General features: G+C 43.3%; 1 protein-coding gene across 5 annotated transcripts in view; it reads left to right on the top strand.

The window, feature by feature from the left end:
- The window catches only part of FAT3 (FAT atypical cadherin 3), a 434,554-nt gene that overhangs the window by 325,745 nt on the left and 86,524 nt on the right, over positions 1–22,285 (top strand). For all 5 annotated transcript variants that reach the window (XM_035116279.2, XM_035116283.2, XM_035116282.2 and 2 more), the window contains exons 7-9: positions 242–381; positions 12,320–12,595; positions 14,639–14,849. In XM_035116279.2, coding sequence (XP_034972170.2) covers positions 242–381; positions 12,320–12,595; positions 14,639–14,849 — 627 coding nt within the window. The remainder of the gene's footprint in view (positions 1–241; positions 382–12,319; positions 12,596–14,638; positions 14,850–22,285) is intronic.

Raw genomic sequence — 22,285 nt, 5'->3', positions numbered from 1 at the left:
TCTGCAGTATGGGTTGTTTCGTTATTCCCCCCCCCTTTCCTTTCCTTTATGACATCTGTTTTACAGTGTACAAATGATGCTTGAAAGGAAAAAAATAGCTTAGAACAATGATTGCTAAATGTGCAGTGCATGTTATGTGCAGCGCTTCTCTGTAAATTACCATACCCTGCTCTCTAGGTGTTGTTTCTCAACAACAAAAACATTCCACAGATTTAATTGTGCCTTATGTTGCAACAACTAGGGGGGAATTTCGAGAGCTCTTTCGACGCAGACAAAGGTGTGGGGACCATTGTCATCGCAAAGCCCCTGGATGCTGAGCAGAGGTCCGTGTACAACATGACTGTGGAAGTCACTGATGGCACAAATGTGGCAAGCACTCAGGTAAGGCATATCACATCAGTTTCCTACCCCGAATGCTTCTGCTTTGTTTTGCAGGAATTGCACATTATTTCAAGTGCATCAAGTAAAATAGTGCCATTTAAGAATCTCAGACCATATCACATATGTCAGTTTTAAGCTGTGCATCTTGTTCCTTTGAATTATGTGGGTTACAACAATATGTTCATCACCTCCTGGGTTGATGTGCAGAGTAGAATAAAACTGCTATTCAAATTTTGCACTTCTCCAAATTCGCAATATAATTCTCAGTGCAAAAAGACTTAATGAAATGTATTCAAAATGTGCATTTTAGAGTAAGGCACTTTTGGAAATGTGCACGCTGAGATGAAATCTGTTGTTTAAATATGTAGTTTGTGATAAAAACACATATTTCAACAGTACTTTTAGAAACAAAATCCACAGCTTAATTCAGAAGTGGGTGAAACAGGCTCACGAATGAACAAGTGCAAAACTGATTGGACCAGAAACAGAAAATCTATCCATCCATTGTGTGCTGCGAGAAGGTATTACTAACAATGAAGTGATTCAGCCATTTGCTCATTCAGTTGTACATTTATAAGCCTGCCAGTTATAGGGCAACAATGTTTTATTGATGTCTTCTTGATCTCTGACGTGTTCCCTGCATCCTTAGCTATTCAATGTTCCTGACTTTCTGTTTGCTCCTCAACCTTGCCTCCTGGTGGGTCCTCAGTTCTCGTGTTCTGGTCCGATGCCAGAAACACAAGGAAAAATGCAAGGCTGCTAGACCATGGACAGCTTTGAGTGAGCAACATACTTGAGCAAAGGTTGGGAACAGATTAAGGCCTCTTGTGGAACAAATTAAGTGGATTTGGGGGAAGAAGAAGAAACTTCTTTTGTTTGTTCATATGGCCATATGCCTGGATGAAACCCTTCCCTAGGAAAGTATCAATGGCAGATCTCTTGATGACCCTTAAGCATTTGAGACACCTGCACTTCCAATGATACTTGCCCAAAAAAAAAAGAGAGAGAAAGAAACCCCAAAACATGATTCTGGGGAAAGTGGGTGGCTATAAGAAATCATCTAATATGTCAGTTCTATTCTTTGTAAATTAAAAATCCCTAAATTCCCCTCTTGTTTCACAGCTAGACTTGTCCACAAGACAGCTGAGCTCCAACCCATGGAATGAAACCATATTTCATCTTAATTCCATAGCACCTGCTCATCTTCAGTTGTTGTTTTTTTGCCCCAGCAGCATGTCCTCTATGTAGTCGGAGGTGGTAAAAAGCATTGTAGAAACGCCAGAACTTGTTTTTTTATTATTATTCAGTAATGTGATCAGTGGTGTGGATCTGCTGAACAGCTTTAGTTCCAACACTGTTGCCCATCTATTACAGGGTTGTTTTCCCCTCGGCTCCTAAGAACCATAATGACTTCCTTTTCTCCCTCCCCAGCCTCTCCGCATAGCCCATTACTACCTTAGTAAAGGGAATCAAATGACCGTGGTTTAAAATTCACACAGGGGTTATGTTACTTGTGTGTTAGCTTTGATGGCAGCTTACCAGAAAAACTCAGGATACTTTAGGAGGCACTAAGCCCTTCTCTATAAATTCAAGGAGAGGTCTGGGGGGAATGGTAGAAGTTGTGTGTGTGTGTGTGTGTATGAAACAACTTGACTCCCCAAGTGACTACTTTGAAAGATTATATTTGTGTTAATCAGTTGTCTTCAGCCATCACACTCTCTTTGTGGACAGATAGCCACCACCAATGCTTTAATGCCAGAAAAGATCCATCTTCATGTGGATTTTGCTGGGACTTCAAGCTGAACGGTGGCAGTGGGGAGAACGTTGATTTACTTGATTTATTATCCGCATGTGAGTATGAAGGTAGCTGTCAGAGTGATTAACTTTAACAAAGACTGAGCCAGGAGGACCACGCCAGCAGTGGGCTTTCTGAGTTTTTCTGAGTCCGATTCATCACAGCCCGAGGCCATGCAGTAATTTACAGAAGGCTGGGTTTGTGCGCGCGCCATTATTTTGCTTTATTTTTGTGTGTGTAATTGCCTTGGGATGTCTTGGCTTGTACCTTTTTTTCCAGAAATGGTGGGAACGGGGCAGCTTCATCTCTTCTGCTGCTTGAACGTACCTCCGAGCTTGTGTGCATAAAGGGAAATCAAGAGATTGTCACACATTTGTGATAATCATTTGGTGTAAAGCCTGCATGTGGCACAATACAGATTGCATTGACATGTCCACAAATTCCTTACGGGAATGTTTGGGGTATAAGGATGGCAAATTTATGTTGCATATTAGTAAGATAAAGGTAAAGGACCCCTGACCATTAGGTCCAGTCACGGACGACTCTGGAGTTGCAATGCTCATCTCGCTTTAGTGGCCGAGGGAGCTGGCTACTGGGTCATGTGACCAGCATGACTAAGCTGCTTCTGGCGAACCAGAGCAGCGCACGGAAACGCCATTTACCTTCCCCTCGGAGCGGTACCTATTTAGCTACTTGCACTTTGACGTGCTTTAGAACTGCTAGGTTGGCAGGAGCTGGGACCGAGCAACGGGAGCTCACCCATCATGGGGATTCAAACCGCCTTCTGGTCGGCAAGCCCTAGGCTCTGTGGTTTAACCCACAACGCCACTCGCGTCTATATTAATTTATATCATTGTGATAAGTGTGTGTATGTATGTATGTATGGGGATTTATATTTCTCCCTTCCATTAAATTACCAGAGCACTTTGCAAAATTTCAAAACTCAGTTGCATCCAAGAGGTCTATTGCAAATCAAAAATTGTGGGAATGGGGAAGTGACTACCAGACTTAGTTTGTATCTAGTATCCTTAATAGAAGGGGTGTTCACAAATTGCAGTCAACAAACGTACAATCTGTGTACCTAACAGCTAAACAGTTAGTTATTCACGTATAACAAATGGAAATAGTCTGTGAACTTGTGTACAAGCTGTACAAATCAACCGTTGTACATACTTGTACTAGGTGTAAATAGAGCTTGTACCTGTGTTCAGTGTAGTGTGTGAAGAAGCCTAGAATCAAGAGGCAAAGTCTCCCCCCCCCCATGCTAGTCTAGCATTTTTGGTTGGCAGTTGCTTTCCCATTCATGGTGCTCCCATGTTAGCCTAGGTCTTCAAAGCACAGGAGTTGAGCAGATCCACTCCCCGCATTTCCATTCTAGTAGCCCTTTAGAAGTTGGAGGGTGAACCACTTGAGTCTGAAGCCCCCTATATTTATGGAGATGATTCCTTCCCTGGACCTTTAAGAGTTCTAAAATGTGAAGGAAGCCTCCACAGATCCATGATCCAGTTTTTCTAGTGAAAACCATATTGGAAGCAATACTAAATCAGTGGGTCTCTTACTCCCTCTTGTCATATCTTCTTCCTCCAAAACGCCCTGTGTAACTCAGCTACTTAATAAGTAGTAAGGCTGCAATCCTAACCCCCCATACCCGGGAGTAACCCCCTTGAATTCAGTAGGATTTACATCTGAGTAGACATGGTTCGGATTGGACTGCTATACCACCACAACATTTTACTTCAAAGGCCAATGTAATTGTTCTTGGAACATAACCATTTTTTTTATTCAGATGCATTTTGGCCCAACCCAAAGGTATTTTTGATGGGCAACATTGGACCCCGCTTTGGAAGAGCCTCGCCTACTCTGGATTTTTAATTTGCTTTGATTTAGCTGCATTTCTTCGGGTCTTTTCAGCTGCCGATTCTCCACCCCCTGAGTAGAACATCTTTGCTAATGCTTTGAGTGTTGCTTTGCTAATTTATAAGCTCAGGGGCCTCAAAGAGCCTTTATTTGGAAGTGCTTTAACTGTGGGAAATCGGAAGTAAGCAGGGAAAAGGAAATCTTTTATATTCAGGCAACATCCCTTGACTGTAAATGAGGCCGCTTGGATCTAGTTCTCTCAAACATCCAATGAGGTCATATACCTGTATCCTGACTATATCACTTGAGACTGGATGTGTGAATTGACATGAATGGAATTGCTCTTCCATGCGGGCAGTGGGAGGAGAGAATAAATTCCCACGCAGATAGAAAACTAGTATGTCAGGGAGAAGGCAGAACTAGAATCCTTCTCTCTGACACCTAGTTTTCCCCAGTTGTCCTTGCTCTGCCAGGTGGTCTGATGAGAGTGAAATGGCCCCTCCCACAGGCAGAATCTTCTAATTAGGACCCTGCCTCTTCATTGATGGAAGGAGACATCTCGGTATTGAGACTGCCCTTCAAGATTTCCTTTTTTTTCTGTGTGCAGGAATTTTGTGTGTGCACAGGGGGTGCATTCCACCATGCAACCCATCTGAAAAACAGGCCTTAACAGTGTGGGCAGAAATGGTCAAGTGGTTTAGAACTCACTCTGTCCACATTACAGATGTTGTGTGGCTTAATGGCTATCTCAGCAGCTTTGCTTACCAAGGATGTCCGAATTAGGAATCGGTGGAGGTAATGAATCTTAGAATCAGAAGATCCCAGGGGTCTGAGAGCATGACTGTCTGGCTGCAATTCTAACCTTGTTTTCTAGCAAGTAGGGATAAAATGAGGTATCAATTTCCCTTCTGCCCTGCATTCTGTGCACGCAGCGCTGTTTCTGTTCCACTGCAATTTAGCTTCCAACAAAAACTATGTTGTTCCTCTTGCTGTCCATTATGGAGAAACACTTTAATCGTGTGACTCTGCACCATTCATTTCAGAGGAAAGGAAACACAATGCAGATCAGAAGAAAGAACATCATTAATTCCATAGTGTCACCTGTTGCTTGCAGTCTGCAAACAACAACAGTTGTATTTGCTGGATTGATTTCTGCTACATTTGTGGGATATATAAATGAACATGGCTGATTTCCACTCCCCTTTCTATTTTCATCAGAATTCTGTAGCAGCCCTACTAGTGAGCAAGTTCCACCGAACTTAGTGGGATTTATTTCTGAATAAGCATGCTTAGGATTGCATGGCATCTTCGTAACCTTGAATTGTCCGTGTAGAAGGAGGGTGCTGCAAGTTTCCACCCCCCCCCCTAGGAATAGCAGTAAGGAAAAGACTCTCTCCAGACTGGGGCACTTTGGCAGCAACAGCCAGCACACCACTCCCTTCTCTCTTTCCCCTTTCAGTGTTCGAAAAATGTGAGCTCAGAATAGCAATCTGGGCCGTGTTGAACATTTCAGACAGTTTTGTCATTTAGTGGGCATCTCAATAGTCCTGGACAGTCAGTTCTGCACGATGAAAGGATTATACAATAGATTTTTTTTGTTAAGCTGTGTCTTTCATGCTCTGATATTCAGGTATACCAAGCCTATTCTGAGTATCCTTTCTAACAAAATGGTAGAGCATCAACAATGCCAACTGAGAAGCTGCAAGCGAGTGGACTGTTTGTCTCCTGCTGCACTGCTTGTCTGCTAACCCAGTTCATTCTTTCATGGCTATTTGCCATTAAAGTCCATGGGCCTGATACAACTATTTCTATTGCTATAATTCTTGCCCACTCTTGTTGCATGCATAGACCCAGTGTGGCTTCCAGATCCATAAAACAAAACTAGTATTGCTGTCGTTTAGTCGTGTCCGACTTTTCGTGACCCCATGGACCATAGCACGCCAGGCACTCCTGTCTTGCACTGCCTCCCGCAGTTTGGTCAAACTCATGTTTGTAGCTTCGAGAACACTGTCCAACCATCTCGTCCTCTGTCGTCCCCTTCTCCTAGTGCCCTCCATCTTTCCCAACATCAGGGTCTTTTCCAAGGATCCTTCTCTTCTCATGACGTGGCCAAAGTATTGGAGCCTCAGCTTCACGATCTGTCCTTCCAGTGAGCACTCAGGGCTGATTTCCTTAAGAATGGATATGTTTGTTCTGAAATCATCATTAAAAAAATAAGTTGGCTTTCACAGGGCAATCCAGTGACATCATATCTGGCTACGATTTTAAACCAGGTCTTCTAGGTAAAGTCCCCCCCCAAAAAAAAAAATCACCAGAGGGAAAGCAACTCACTTTTCACCACAAATAAGAGGAAAGTAAAGGAGAATTTGTCCCCTTCCTATAAGCAGTCTTTTGTTGGAAGTTCAGGAGATGAGAGGGAAACTCACTGTTGACAAGATCATTTGTGACACTGTGCAAAGGGATTGGAAAAACATGAGGTTTCCCCACTGTCCGAAGCTCTGAACAGACTGGTGCAGAGTGAGGGAAATGCTTTTGCATCTATATGTACTGGACTTGAGCCCACAATGGATCATGAACCCAAGACCTGCAGATAAATATTGGATAGGGTCAAAAGAGCACATATACAGATAGCCCTCAAAATTCTACATTCACTGGCGCAGAAATGCACACCTTAAACAGCTGAGCCTGGCTCTGCTCTTCCTTGGAGAGACCTGCCCTCAAGAGCTATGGATTTTATGCTGCCTTCTGTTCCAGACACTTTGCTCTTGTGAACCAAACCTCATGTTCTTCAGTGTGTGTTGATAAATGAGGCTGTACCAGAGTGACTAACCTTGCGGAAACTGCATTAAGGGGGAATTCTGCAACAAATTGAAACTTTCAGAGCCCATTGGCACTTGGCAGAACACAAGCATTAACATTTCCCCATGGCATTTTTCTTTCTTTCTTTCTGAAAGTGTAAGCATACAAGAATGAACCTCTGCAAAATTCAACCACGTTGCAGCAGCGTTTGCTCACTCAGTATGTTTATCTTTCAGAGCTGCCCACACTAGCAGCGTTGAATTAATTGTATATTAGTTTTATTTAGTTGTTGTTTGTCATGATCTGAGTCGTAAGAGAACTATGCCAAATTGGTTAATGGGTCAGGGCTGAATTTTGGGTCGAGGAACAAGGAAAGCTCCCTGTTGCAGTGAGGATGTCAATATTCGAGAGGCTTCTTCTGAGAGCAAAGGCAAGAGATGGGGTAACTACAGGGTCTGCTCAGAGCATAGAAATGAAAGCAGAAGAACAACCCTAAGGTTTGTAGCTGGTCTGCAGGCAGGAAGAGGAAGGAGCGAGGAATAGTGGACTGCAGTCAGTTTGGAAGGAATATAAGCAAGTGAGCTGTAGTTCCTGAAGGAGACTTTTTGGCATGAATTTGGGTGCAGGCAACATGTCATTCCAAGCTGCTTCTCTTCCTGACAGAAAGCACATCTCTTCTGCTCTCACTCTGATGTCATAACCCTGATGCCTAATAGGAGTAGGAGACAATTGTTTTGCTGCGTTCTAGGTAGGAAGGAGGAAACAACACTTTCTGAGTAGGAAGAGGAAGTGTGTGTGTGTGTGTGTGTGTGTGTGTGTGTGTGTGTGTGTGTGTGAAACAGCCTGTAGTCATGTTACTTGAGCATCATAATTACTTCTCTGGTTCCCAAATCCAGCTGATGCCTTCCTTGCATCCAGACCTTGATGCAGTTTACTCTCTCTTACCTTCTCCAAACCATCCTCCAGGTGTGTGTCTGCATCCTGTTTCATCTCTCTCTCTCTCTCTCTCTCTCTCTCTCTCTCTCTCTCTCTCTCTCTCTCACACACACACACACACACACACACACACACACACTTTTGTCTTTCCTTCAAACACTCAGCCGTTCCTGGTAGAAGGAAAACATCTCCTAACAATTAGTCCAGGTTGATTTATCATTCTGGCATATTAACAAGTAATCTCCCCCTAACAGATTAATGGACCAGTAGCCATAACAGCTCTGTCTGCCTATCCATCCTCTGCTCCCTCTCATTCTGGGCTTTTCCACATTTACCTTTTGCTCCACTCTTTCTAGGCACAAGTCTGCACTTAAAAGCTCAGTGTCTGAGTGGTTGGTTGGTTGGTTTTGCCCTAGAGCTTTCCCTGCAACAGCCCACTCTTTAGCGTTCAATTGGTGAACATGACTTTGAGCTTTCTGCAGATTGCTGTTTGCTCTGATTGAGCTACTGAGAGCAGATTTTTGTGGGGAAAGCTCTGGATTTTAAAAACGGGTATTTTGGCACACAACTTTAAAGTGTGAACCATGCATGGAAAGAGCAAAGCAAATGTAAGTGTGAAAAAGCCCTCCCCTCCCCTTTCTCACACACACACATGCATAAATGTACATTATGTGATGTGTATATATATTTTCTCTTTTTTCTAGTATTTTTCTCTGATGGAGTAAAGCTTTTGGATAGCCCATTAAACAGTCGATTCTTGCAAATATTTGGGCAACAAACATTCTGAAGTGAGCACACGCTGGTTTTGTTTTTCCCTGTAGACTTGCAATTAATCTTCTGTGTGTGATTTAAAAAAAATAATCTCCCCAGCAGGGCCAATTCCCCTGAACTAAAACAATATTCATGTGAAAATGGGAGCTTATGACATTTAAAATGTTAAGGCTTTTACATCAGGGCCAAACTAGACGTGATGCTGTTTATGCAATTAGCAATTGTGTGAATGGCTTTTGAATTAGGGGGGGAAAATCCCTCATTTGTTCCAAATTCAAAAAACAAGTGTGCAGGGGAGGGGAACAATCTGCACCAGGACTACACTGGCTTCTTATCCAGATTGGGTTCCTTGTATTTTCAACTTATTTGCTGTTAATTGTGTGAAAGTTGCATCTGCTTTGGTCCCCAGGTTCACAAATGCTTAAGAATACATTTTGTGCAACAAGAAGTATTTTTTATTATTATTTTGCACTGTGCCAAGAATGCTACTAAAAGGGATAATAAACATTGCAGTGGTACCTGGGTTGTCAAACGGCTTGGCTCCCGAACAAATCGTCTCCTGAACGCCGCAAACCTGGAACTGAGCGTTCCGATTGGCAAACGTTTTTTGGAAGCCAAATGTCCAACGCAGCTTCCACGGCTTCCGATTGAGTGCAGGAAGCTCCTGCAGCCAATCGGAAGCCGCGCCTTGGCTTTCGAACCATTCCAGGAGTCGAATAGAAGGCATGCTGGGATAGATGGACCAATAATCAGACTTTGTATTTTGTTTTAATCCCTGCTCAGACGTTGATGCTTTAGTTGAGATTCCTGCATTGCAGTGGGTTGGACGAGATTGTCCCTTCCAACTCTACTACTTCATGATTCTATGTTTGAGGTTGCCACGTGACCTTGAGCCTAATCTGCTACAGAGGATTGTTGTAAGAATGCTGTGGGAACACACAGCTCAATGTAAGCTCCCCACCCACCCACAATCTCTTCCTTAAATGTAGCAAAGTAAAAAAATTGATTCATATCCTCTGGGATGCATTGATACATCACAGCTTTTAAAAATACATATAGCAGGCCTATGCATGTCTTCTCAGAATACACATTAAGTTCACTGGGACTTCTTCAGGTTCGTGGGCACCATGTATGGCAGCCACAATGTGTTTTTGCCGTGTTGGTGTCTTTAGTCGTAATATCATTCATCATATGCATAGAAAGGGGCAGTATTTTAGACCCAACGAAACAGAATTAGACCTTTGGTTTTCAGTTCTTTCATTCTTAACTTTCCATATTGTTGTGGCTGTTGTTGTTTAGCAACCTAAGTTCCCAACAGTGTGCTCAGTTTTAACGATTTCTACCATTCCTTATTTTCCTAAGGCCAGCAGAGTATCCCAAGCCATAGCATGCAAGGGATATTTGTAATCATTAGCAATTTAGATTTTACAGGATATCCATCGTTTCTACTGCTGCCTCCCATCTTCAGCAAATCTGGGTACCCCATCTTCCCTCTTCCGTTCCCCCAACCGTGTAAAGCTCACAGAAACGACTCCTTCCCAAGTCTACCCTAAGCAACATGCAATATAGTCTTAACTTAGAGGGAGTTTTATTGCAACTGCCTTCTAGACTGTTCCCAGGATAGGTCATTACAGGCAATTTTTTGGGAATTGTTTATGCACTTTCTGGTAAAGCATTCAGCAAACGTCTCACTAACGTCGCGGAAAGCTAATGTTTCATGTCTCTCTGAGGGCAACCTCTTTTCATAAAAGACTATTATAATAGCTTATAAGTAAATCTTTTCCTCCATTAAAACGCAAAGTGTGGGTGTCAGTGACTGGGCTCAAACTGAAGCCCTGTAAACACGTTCGAGTAGACATCCTCTCCACCCACCCCTCTACCCCCTACGCATACTTAAAAAGTGTGGGGGTGGTGAGGTGTTGTTGTTTTATTAGCTCCGTCTGCCCTTCAGATTTTTCCAGAACTCACACTCTCCGCTTCTTGACTGAACCTGTGTCAGGGAAAACAGCTGCTGAGTGCCGCCAGTAGCTTTATAATGGCTCACATTGTTGATGGAGGTAGCAATGAGATGGTGGCGACGCCGACCTCATCTACAGAAGCCGCCGAATGAAGCAGGGGTGAAGTGGCAGGCAATTCATTCGGAACAAACTTTACAGAAGTCAACGATTTGTCTGGTGGAGCATCGAATAAACTTTTTGCTGCAGCGGTGCTGTGGAATATGGAGTAAGAGAGAGGCATTTGAGCCACGGTCTGTTCTCCCTTCACTACATTATACCCCATTGTAGAGCACATCCTTTGCAGGGTTTGATCCCTGGCATCTTCAGTTGAGTTGGAAGAGTCCCGTCTGAAATCCTGGAGATCTGCATCTTCTCAGTATAGACGTTTATAACATGGTGCACGGCATGGAGTATGTGGATGGAGAAAAAGTTTTTTCTTCCTCTCTCGTAAAACTAGAACTTATAGATATCCAGTGAAGTTAGTTGTTGGAAGATTCAGGGCAGATTTTTTTATAGTACTTATTCATGCGGTGCATAGTTGAACTATGGAACTCGCTCCCACAGGAGGCTTAGATGGCATTAAAATCCATGGAGGAAAAGGCTATTGATGGCCACTAGCCATGAAACCTGTGCTTTGCCTTCACAGTTGGAGGCAGTAACACTTCCGAATAGCAGTTTATGGAAGCCACTGGACGGCAGAGTGTTCTTGTGCTCAGATCCTGCTTGTCGGTTTCCTGCAGGCATCTGGCTGGCCACTGTGAGAGCAGGATGCTTGATGAGATGGGCCATTGGCCTGATCCAGCAAGCTCTTCTTATGTCTCTGACCTAGTTGCTGACACCTTCATGTGCTGCTTTGCAGGCAGGCAATTAACCTCAAGCACCAGACAACTTAAGTCTCCTATAAGGTTCCTTTCTCAGATAGGAAACAAGTAGGGAATGAAGGGATGATTTCTTTACAGTGCAATTCTTCGCCTGTCTATTCCCTATTGAACTGAATGGGACTTAACCTTGGAACAGTCATGTACATCTATTTTATGTGTTTTATTGTGGCCTGCCAAGGCTCCTTCACAGAAATACTGGAATGGTTAGTCCATAGGGATAGGGGAGAATCTTGATTCAGTTCTCATTTAAAGGCAAACCTACCTATTTTGCACGTTCTGAAACAATGCGGGAACTGAAACGCAACCATCCTTTGAAATCCACACTCCTCCAAACTTTGCAAATAGGCCTACACTGTGTCTTTTCTACTGCCTGGTGATGCATCCTAGAACTTTGCTTTATGAACCATGTATCCTGTACCTTGAGCTCATGATGAGACCATGTTTCTTAAATAAATAAATTTCCAGTAGCACCTTAGAGACCAACTAAGTTTGCTAGTCTCTAAGGTGCTACTGGAAGAAGAAGAAAATGTATTTTGTTTCGACTACAGCCGACCAACACGGCTACCTCCCCTTTTCTTAAATAAAGTACTAGGGTTTCCTCAAGCCAAGAGTTCCAAGTACTGAATCCAAATGATAAGCCAAGATCCAACTTGGTCTGAAGATTATTGTTTTCTGGGAGTGAAACAAACCACAATCCCTCGTTTGGATGGAACTGTAAGCCGGATATTGCAGTTTGTTTCCTCCTAATAGGAGCGGGGAGGAGCGAAGCAGGTGCAATTTGCTTGTGTGCAAGTAAACGTAATCTATCATCATTATACCATGATGTTTGAAAACAGCCAATGTGGTATAATTTGCTTCTTCTCCAACACGAAACCCCGCTTTTCCTCCTTTTTATATTGCAGGTTCTCATCAAAGTATTGGACAACAACGATAACGGTCCGGAATTTTCCCACCCGAGTTACGACGTCACGATTTCTGAGGACATCCTCCCTGACACTGAGATCCTGCAAGTTGAAGCCATAGACAGAGATGAGAAGCACAAGCTCAGCTATATCATCCATAGCAGTATTGACTCAATCAGTGTGAGGAAATTCAGGATGGATCCCAACACAGGAGTTTTGTACACCGCTGAGCGCTTAGACCACGAAGCCCAAGATAAGCACATCCTAAACGTAATGGTAAGAACTGAATATTAACTGTGTGCTCAGGCACAATCAGTGCCTATTAATAGCTGCATGCTATAGTCTACTGATAAGCACAGAGGCTTTAAAAATTGGCAAGGAAGCAGTAATTAATTTTCCTCCCTCCATTGGCATGCATTTATTTATTCGTTCTGTTCCTTCAGTACTGGAGCTTTGTGAGGCTTACTATGAAAGCGTTTTTTATCTCACAAAATGGTTTTGCCATCTTAAGGGAGAACACGGAAGAAACATTATAATCTCCCAATGCCTGGGCCTTTTATCAGAGGTGACTCTCTTAAAAAGAGTTTCTCCGGAGAAGTTTTTAAAGTTCTTTCAGAATCTATTAAACAAGGTGATTATCGCTCTTCTTGCCCGTGCCCTGTTATTGAAAGCAAAGTGCTCTGATTCATCTCGCATTTCTGTAGGATTTTCCCCAGGCAGAAGACACTGGTTTATGCGCCTAAATTACAAGGGGGGGGGGGAAGAGATTGTTCTGCTGTGAAGTAGATGCTGAATATTATGGAGCAGAAATTATTATTGTTGTTTGTTGGCAGTGGGTTAGAACTTCTAAACTAACCTTGACTTTCATCTCGCACCTTCTGAGAAATTTTACTAGTTTTTTTTTTCCAGGGATGACTGGATCTCATTCAGTTCCCCTTGTCATAGTATTTAGCAAGGAGAGAGTCAACTTCATAGCCTCCAAATGTCCAACTGCCTCTCTAGTCACGATCTATTTCACGATCACATCAGGATCTCTTTCCTGCTCTGTGATTTCCCTGTGTGCTGGAGCACACCAGGGAGCTGTTTTGGTTGGTTGCGAGTGAGAATGTGTCCTTAAAACTGGAGCGGATGATGCATGTGCCGTAGTATCTGTACAAAATCTGGAAGTAAAAAGCAGAAAAAAAAGATGGATGGCTATCACACTGGTTCTGCTCCAGAAGGAAAACCTAATAAACGGTGATAGCGAAATATTTTCAACCAACCCAACTACTATTCAAGTATATAGCTTTAGCCTCAAGGCCAGGATATGTTACTACATATTTTTTTAAAAAAATTATTCATGATTTTCAGGTTTATACATTTCAATAATTTTACAGTCATTTTAACATTTCAAAACTTGACTTCCTTCCCCCTCTTTCTACGGTTCCTTAAATTTTATTTTTTATATTATCTTCTGCATATCCAAATTAATTTAATTTGTTCATTTATTCATCTGCTTTAAATATTATTATTCTTTGGCGATCACTCGTAGCCGAGTGAGATTGTCTTCCATAAACACAGTTTTAACAATGAGTCCGTAAGTGACTGTGGGGGCCAATTCTGGATCCACACGTCCTTCCACAGTGGGGACATTGGTTTCCGGGCGGGAGTTGATCACGGTGTGGATTTGCCAAGCGTGCCTTCCTCTTAGCACGTTTCTCCCTTGCGTCCTGAGTTCGAGTGTCTTCAAAGCCCATGACACCTTTGGTAAAGGCTGTTCTCCAACTGGAGCGCTCTATACTCTTATGAAACTGCAGGTTATTACAATAATCCTGCCAATGTTCTTATCTGTTTGCAATTTGTCTGTAAATATTCAATAAACCATTTCCAATTGTCCAGTAGCACCTTAAAGACCAAGTAAGTTTGTTCTGGGTATAAGCTTTTGTGTCCATGCACGCTTCTTCAGATATAAAAAGTTTGTTATCTTGATTTCTTATTCTTCCGGTAAGTTTCACCATTTTTGCATATTCCATAAGTTTTTGTATCCATTCTTCCTTTGCTGGGACTTCTACTTTTTCCATTTGGGGGCAAGTAACATTCTTGCCGCTGTAGTAGCATGCATCAATAAGTTTATATACAGTTTAGGTAGTTCTGTCCCTGTAATTCCCAAAAGAAACTTCTTATTACATATTTCAGTAGCAAACTCCCTAGTTTAACTAGGCAATGTGTAAAGAAGTATTGAATTCATGACTTCTTCCCCAGATGTAACGTTGGCCGGGTTTTGTGGCCCTACCAGTTTTCCTCTGTGCTCCAGTGACTGTTGCTCCTTCTTCTCCCCAGGTTCGTGACCAAGAGTTCCCCTATCGGCGGAATTTGGCAAGGGTAATTGTCAACGTGGAAGACTCCAACGATCACAGCCCGTACTTCTCCAGCCCTTTGTACGAAGCCTCTGTGTTTGAATCAGCTGCCATTGGATCTGCTGTTCTGCAGGTCACTGCCTTGGACAAAGACAAAGGCGAAAACGCAGAGCTGATCTACACAATTGAAGCAGGTTAGCAAGTGAGGTTTTTTGCACTGTAAGGTTGCACGTAATAAAATCACACGCCGTAATGCAATTGTTTGATAGAATTAAAGATAACAGCAAGGAAGGTAAGTATGCCAAGGTTCCTTAGAAATCAATGAGGCCTTATGTTTAACCCATTTGCCTTTTTATGTCTTGCATTCAAGAGATGGTGCTTTGTGGGGCCTTTTTATGCTTCTCAGAATTGCACCGTTGCTGCTGCTGCTGCTGCTGTTGTACTTGCATTGCTAAACACACTTACTAAGGAATAAGCCCCATTGAGCCCAATAATTATCTATTGTTTGTTGACGTAAAAAGCATCCCCATCACCAGTACCAAACCAGAAAGGTTCCCAGAATAGCTTCCAGAAGTCAGTAAAAACAAGATGTTTGCAGGATTATAATCTAGAGAGCTTGACATAGAATCATAGAAACTTAGAGTTGGAAGGGACCCCAAGTTTCATCCAGTCCAACCCCCTTGCAATCCAGGAATCTCGGCTAAAGCATCCAAGACAGATAGGCATCCTACCTCTGCTTCAAAACCTCCAAGGAAAGAGAGTCCACCACCTCTCCCGGAAGTCTGCTCCACTGCTGAACAGCTCTTACTGTCAGAAAGTTTTTCTGAATGTTTAATCAGAATCTCCTTTCTTTCAACTTGAATCCATTGGTTCGAGTCCTGCCCTCCAGAGCAGGAGAAAACAAGCATGCTCCCACCTCCATGTGACAGCCCTTAAGTTATTTGAAGATGGTGATCATATATCCTCTCAGTCTCCTCTATTCCAGGCTAAACCTACCCAGCTCTTTCAAGCGGTCCTCATAAGGCTTAGTTTTCAGACCCTTGATCATCTTGGTTGCCCTCCTCTGCACACATTCCAGCTAGTCAACATCCTTCTTAAATTGTGGTACCCAGAATTGGACACGGTATTCCAAGTGTGGTCTACTAAGGCAGAATAGAGTGGTACTATTACTTCTCTTGATCTGGATACTATACTTTTGTTGATGCAGCCTAGAATAGCATTAGCTCTCTTTTTTGTTGTTGTTGCATCACACAGTTGACTCATGCTAAGCTTGTGGTCCACCAAGACCTCTAGATCCTTTTCACATGTACTGCTAGTAAGCCAGGTGTCCCCCCATCCTATATTTGTGCATCTGGTTCTTTCTGCCTAAGTGCAGAACCTTACATTTGTCCCTAATGAAATTCATTTTGTTAGCTTGTGCCCAGTTCTCCAATCTGTTAAGGTCATTCTGAATTCTGATTCTTTCTTCTGCAGTATTAGCTACCCCTCCCAGTTTGGTGTCATCTGCAAATGTGATGAGCATCCCCTCAATTCCTTCATCCAAGTCATTTATAAATACGTTAAACAACAACGGGCCCAGGACAGAACCCTGCAGCATCCCACTTGTGTCTTTTTTTCCAGGATAATGAGGAACCATTAATGAGTACTCTTTGGGTTCGTTCAGTCAACATAAAAGGAAAGAAGGGGTGTGGGTGGAAGAGGAAAGCAAGCAAACTCAGGCACCAATTCTTATCTTAAAAAATTCTTAGGTTGACCAGCTGGCATGGAAACAACTCAAAAAGAGAAGGAACTGAAGGGAGCTGAACTTTCAGCAAGCTGACAGAGTAGCCCTTCTCTCTCCTCTGCCTCTCCTTCCCGCTCCCCCCTCGGTTTCAGCATGATAGATAAATGCTTCCATTTGGTTACAGAAGATGGCTGCAGAATCACTCCAAGTTTGATGCATTTCAACCTTGGCAGTCCAGTTCACTTTATCCTGCAGCAATTTTCCTGTCTAGTTGAGGCCATTGTTTCCATCACTTTCCAGTGGTCATTGTTCTTTTGCCTCTGCTGCCCCACCGTTTTATTTCAAGGAGCCCAACTGGCAGCCTCTCACTCTTTTCCAGTAATGGAAACTTGCTTCTGTCAACCACTGCCAGCTACTTCTGGACTTACATTCCTCTGCTTGCATTTTAGAACAGTGGCCAAGGACTTGGATCTTTCAGCTTGCATATATATATACACACACACATCTGGCAACCTGAGTACAATAAACAAACATTGGGTCAGTCTTTTGAGCCTGCCCTCCCTGCCCTCAGGCCTACCCACTTAACCTCAACCATGTGAACAGAGTTCTGTGGAGCATTTATCCAGTGGCTTGCTACGTACAGGCCTGTGCTCACAAATGCACAGTCTGGGATGGATCATGCATTAGCAGATTTACATTCTTATGCATGCAGAATTACAGCAAACATGCAAAGGGCAGGATGTGGACTGAGCATCTTCCGCTTGTCCCACTGCACATTTACCTAATTTGCCAATGTTTGGATAGCTCTAGCATGATAACAGAAGGGATAGATTCCTGCAACCACGACCACGTTAGACCACTAGGTCTCTTCCTGCATTGCATTTGCCTTCAGTTCTGTCAATCACAATTCCAATTCACCTACATGTGCCCTCCTCCTGGAACTGCAGGCTTGATCACCCTTACCAATCAACACTGATTTATTTTATTATGATTATCAATTTTATACACCCCACTCAGTATATAGCGTCATGAATCGTTAAGATGACATCATGAGGTTGTCGTCGTCTAAGTACATGAGGTTGACAAGTTTAGGTTCTTTGGAAAGGAATTAGCAGAGGTAACTCATCAAGTTGTCAGAAGACCCGGATCTTAAACCCTAGTTGCTGCTAAACAGCTGCAAAGCAGCAGGGGAGATGGCAAGCAGAAGGGGAGTACATGACCCAGTTAGCACTTTTCCTCTGCATCAGCTCCCTCCCTCAAGCCACTACTCCTTGGTGTTGTGGTAAAAATCCATTTGGACTGCATTTGGGTAGAAAGATGGGGAGGCGGGATTGTGAGGCAGGGAGGGAGGGGCAGGATTGAGGCTCAGTCATCCCTCCACTTGTCCAACGCTTCTTCGCTGCAAATAGTCTTGCTCCTGTTGCTTTGAGACTTAGATCTGCTTCCAAGTGTCTAACTTGGTCCTATGGTGAATGGATAGAGTGATACAATGGTGTTAAGATCAGCTGTAAAAAGTGTGTAATAAAATGGCTCCCATAATCAAGGAGGAGGGAGGGATGAGGCAGTGGGCTGGAAGTGTGGGCAGTGTGAGGCTTCTATCCAGACCAATTATTCCAAAGCTTGAAACCCTTTGATAAGACTATCTCCCCATGACTGCCTCTGATTTCGATTTCATCCTCCCATGTTGCCAGCAAGTCAAGGTTTCAAACCTCTGTCTCAGCTGCAAATTCCCACCATGTCGTTATCCCCAGATGTTCCTCGATGCAACGTAATAGAACTTTCTGAGGCTGTCGTTCCTCTGACCCATGAAAGGATGTGCAGGGAAGATGCTAATTTTAACTGATGGGTTCAGCTTATATGCATGGTTTCTTATTTCTCAGGGAATTCAGCTCATGTAAGCACAGCACTCAGTAAAAGAAACCAATACACACACTCTTTAACAAGATCTGAATCCAGGTGAGCGGTGATGAGCACAGAAATGTATAGATGTGTTCATATATTTCCAACCTAGAAACTATACAGGTGGCAGAGGCAAATACTGGCCTCTACCTGTATAGTATAGGCCTGTATAGGCCTCTACCGTTGAGTGGTTGAATCATGTATTACCTCTGTCACCTATTAACTCATCCTTTTTGTCGATCTGTGGATCAGGAGTTCCAAAATTGTGGTCCATGGACAACCAGTGGTCTACATGCTTCATTCAGGTGGTCTGCAGCCTGTCTGGATTTGTGGTTGTGTGTAATACAAATAAAATACAATTTATAAGAAATGAAGGAAGCTGTACAATACAATTAAAAACCATACAGCATCTGGCACTGAGCTACAACAAGACAAACAACCATTAAGCACTCCTACAAGATCCTCAGCTACTTTAAGGTGGCCCATAGGGAAGAAAAGTTGGGAACCACTGCTGTTGATGGAACGTAACACAGAGGGCAAAAAGATTGCAAGCGGCAGGACTGTCTCGCTGAAAATGGGAACCCTGTGTTGAAATGTCCCTTTGCAACATGGAGTTGAACTTAGCCTGTGTCCTGTCTCATGGTATCCAAAAACTACACATGATGGAAATCATGCCAGGGAGGGTGGGGATATTCAGCAAGCTCCACCACTCCCCCGTGTTGCCTTTGCCCTATCAATTTATTCCTATTTTATTTCCACAATTCATTTCACACTTTAACAACATAGTCTCTAAGCTGTGTACAGTAAGGTTAAAAAGATACAGTAAATGTGAACTCAATGAAAACTAATAGAAAAATCAGAAAACCTTGCTTGAAATAAAATTAAAAGGTCTTCATCAGATGCTGGGAGTTCAGCAAACGAGGGGGTCTGTCTGATTTCAGCCCTCCACAAATAGGAGGGCAAGTGTCTGAAGCTGGGAGCCTCCTGTATTCATAGAGGTTCTCTGGGCATTCAAAACACTATAAAATCAGGGTTGTGAAACATGCATGGACCTTCCACAGATACAGGTGGCTTTGTGCTCCATAACTTTGCCTATACAGGGTGACCTATATGGTGGTGGATGGGGTAGAGGTAGCGTTCTCTCATTGGTTTGCTTAACTCCAGGAGCACAGCTGCCCAATACCGACTCGAATGTCTAATCTTAGGTGCCTAATCTCCAGATCAGTGTTGTCTACAGTGACTGGCAGTGGCTCTGCAGGGTTTTGGGTAGGGTGTCTCTTCCAGCCCTACCTGGAGACGCTGGGGATCGAACCTGGGACCTTCTGCATGCAAAGCAGATGCTCTTATGCATGGCACCTTCCCCAAAGAAGGATGCTTGAAGATGGCTGAGTACAGCTATTGTGGGTTGCACCATCTCTGGTTGCATGAAGAAGCATCTGCTCATGCAATTTTGAACCTGAGGTGAAAGTTGGGGTGGGGTGGAGGGCGAGCTTTATCTCCTGGTTCTGTTAAAGTGTCCGAAGTGAGCCTGGAAATCTCTTTCAACTCTCCTCATTTCCCATCACTCATGCAGCCTTTTGTAAGATGCCTGAGAAGGAGCTAGTGGTACGGAGAAGTGCATAGCGTTGGCAGGGAAAGGGCCTTGGCTCAGCGGTAAACCACCTGCTTTGCAGGCAGAAGGTTCCAGGTTCAGTCCCCAGCATCTGAGGCTAGGACTGGGTTAGATCCTTGTCTGAAACCCTAGACAGCTGCTGCCAGTAATACTGAAGTAAATGGGTCAGTGGTCTGTCTCAATAGAATGCAGCTTTCTGTGTTCCAGGGCATTGGATAAGCCTGACAACACATAACGCAGGTGAGGACAAGATGAATGCAGGGAGTTTCTGTTGATTCCACCACTAGCTCCATGTTCCTTGGAACAGGTCATTCAGTCCTCATTGTATGCTTTTGACAAAAGAGTCTCTTGATCCTACCTCATTATTGTATTTTGTATGTGGCAAACCCTGACCCTCTAAGGAGCCCATTTACATCTTCACTGAACAATGATTCTTCTTGATTTCTCCCTATCCACTAAGATCAATAAGCAAACCTTGCTGTCATTAGCTTCCTTTTATCTATTTGATGAGCTATTATTTTGTGTGTATTTCTTGAAATATATATATATATATATATATATATATATATATATATATATATATATATATATATGTATATATGTATGTATGTATGTATGTATGCTGTTCTCATGCTTCGCCTTCAGTCCTATTGAAGCATTCAACCAGTAATATTAAATTGCTCAAAATCCTCATTATTTCAGGCCATGAACTGTTGTTCATGCATTGAACAATTTGGCTTCTTCGTCTTTTATCTCTATTTTGTGCCAGATCTTAAACCCTTCTTCTTTGAAGTCCAGGAGCTTTCAGTAAAATGCATTTTCTAGTAAACATGTATGAAATCAAAGCCTTGTTAGTGTAATCCTAGGCATATTGATTTAGAAGTAAGCCCCACTGCATTTGATAGGACTAACTCTGGGGTGAGCGAGTTTAGGATAAGGCTGCAATCCTATACACACTCACCTGGAAGTAAGTCCTGTTGAATTTAGTGGGGCTTACTTCTGAATAGACATGGGTAGGATTACTGTGCAAATCGCATAATGCAGGCAAGCAAAGTCCATAGATCAGCTGCAGTCGGTCACATAGATCCTAGCAGGCGGTGCTGTATCAATACTACAGCCCGGTTAATGATTTGCAGATGGCTTTGCCTATCTAGTGCCCTCCAGATATTGTGGACTGCAGTTTTCATCAGCCCCAGCCAGTACAGCTGTGCTGGCTTTGACTGATGGGAATTGTAGTCCAAAATGTCTAGAGGTCACCAAGTTTGGCAATGGTTTGTTTACCCTTTAACAGCATCTCTGCACTATAGACTTAAACTACTGTGATCTCTTCAAAAAGCGGTGGGAAGTATAATTACACATTTATTTACTTATTTATGTAAAAGCATTTCATGTATATCTTTGGAAGGTAAACAGCGTTTTCGTGTGCTGCTCTGGTTCGCCAGAAGCAGCTTTGTCATGCTGGCCACATGACCTGGAAGCTGTCTGGGGACAAACGCCAGCTCCCTCGGCCTATAGAGCGAGATGAGCGCCGAAACCCCAGAGTTGTCTGCGACTCAACCTAATGGTCAGGGGTACCTTTACCTTTACTGGGCTTGGAACTAGATTGTACTTCACCTGTATCTTTCTTGATGTACGTCAAAGAGAGGCTCTGTGACCCGACTTCCAGCTATTGTCTGTCTCCACCTCTAATATAATGGTGTGAAATAAGTATTGTTAGAAGATAATGATAATTTAATTAAGAAGTAAGATATAGATTGTAAAAGGATAAGATGTAAAAGATAGAGAAATAAGGTAATATTAAAGTAATAATTAGAGTTTATATAAGATTTAGAGTTTACTAAGGTTTGGGACCCAGGTGGCGCTGTGGGGGACCCAGGTGGCGCTGTGGTTAAACCACTGAGCCTAGGGCTTGCTGATCAGAAGGTCGGCGGTTCGAATCCCTGTGACGGGGTGAGCTCCCGTTGCTCGGTCCCAGCTCCTGCCAACCTAGCAGTTCGAAAGCACATCAAAATGCAAGTAGATAAATATACAGTTTATACAGGGACCCCAAATGGGCAGTGATCAGACCTAATTCTAGTACAGTGGAACCTCGGGTTGCATACCGTCCTCCTTACGAATGCTTTGGGTAACGAGCTCCGCTAACCTGGAAGTAGATGCCCCTGGTTGTGAACTTTGCCCCGGGATGCAAGCGGAAGTCGCGCGCCGACAGCAGCGGGAGGCCCCATTAGCGAAGGCATGTTCATGTTAAGAACAGTTTCAGCTTAAGAATGGACCTCTAGAACGAATTAAGTTCATAACCGGAGGTACCACTATATGAAATGTGTGCATGCAGAGTTAGTCTCACCAAGCAAAACACAGCCTTCAGGCCTTTAATGGTGGCTTACCAGGTTCTTGAT

This window comes from Zootoca vivipara, chromosome 4, assembly GCF_963506605.1.
Source record: "Zootoca vivipara chromosome 4, rZooViv1.1, whole genome shotgun sequence".
NCBI classification, from domain to species: domain Eukaryota; kingdom Metazoa; phylum Chordata; class Lepidosauria; order Squamata; family Lacertidae; genus Zootoca; species Zootoca vivipara.
The sequence above is the reverse complement of the archived record's forward strand: the minus strand, read 5'-3'. Positions and strand labels throughout refer to the sequence as shown.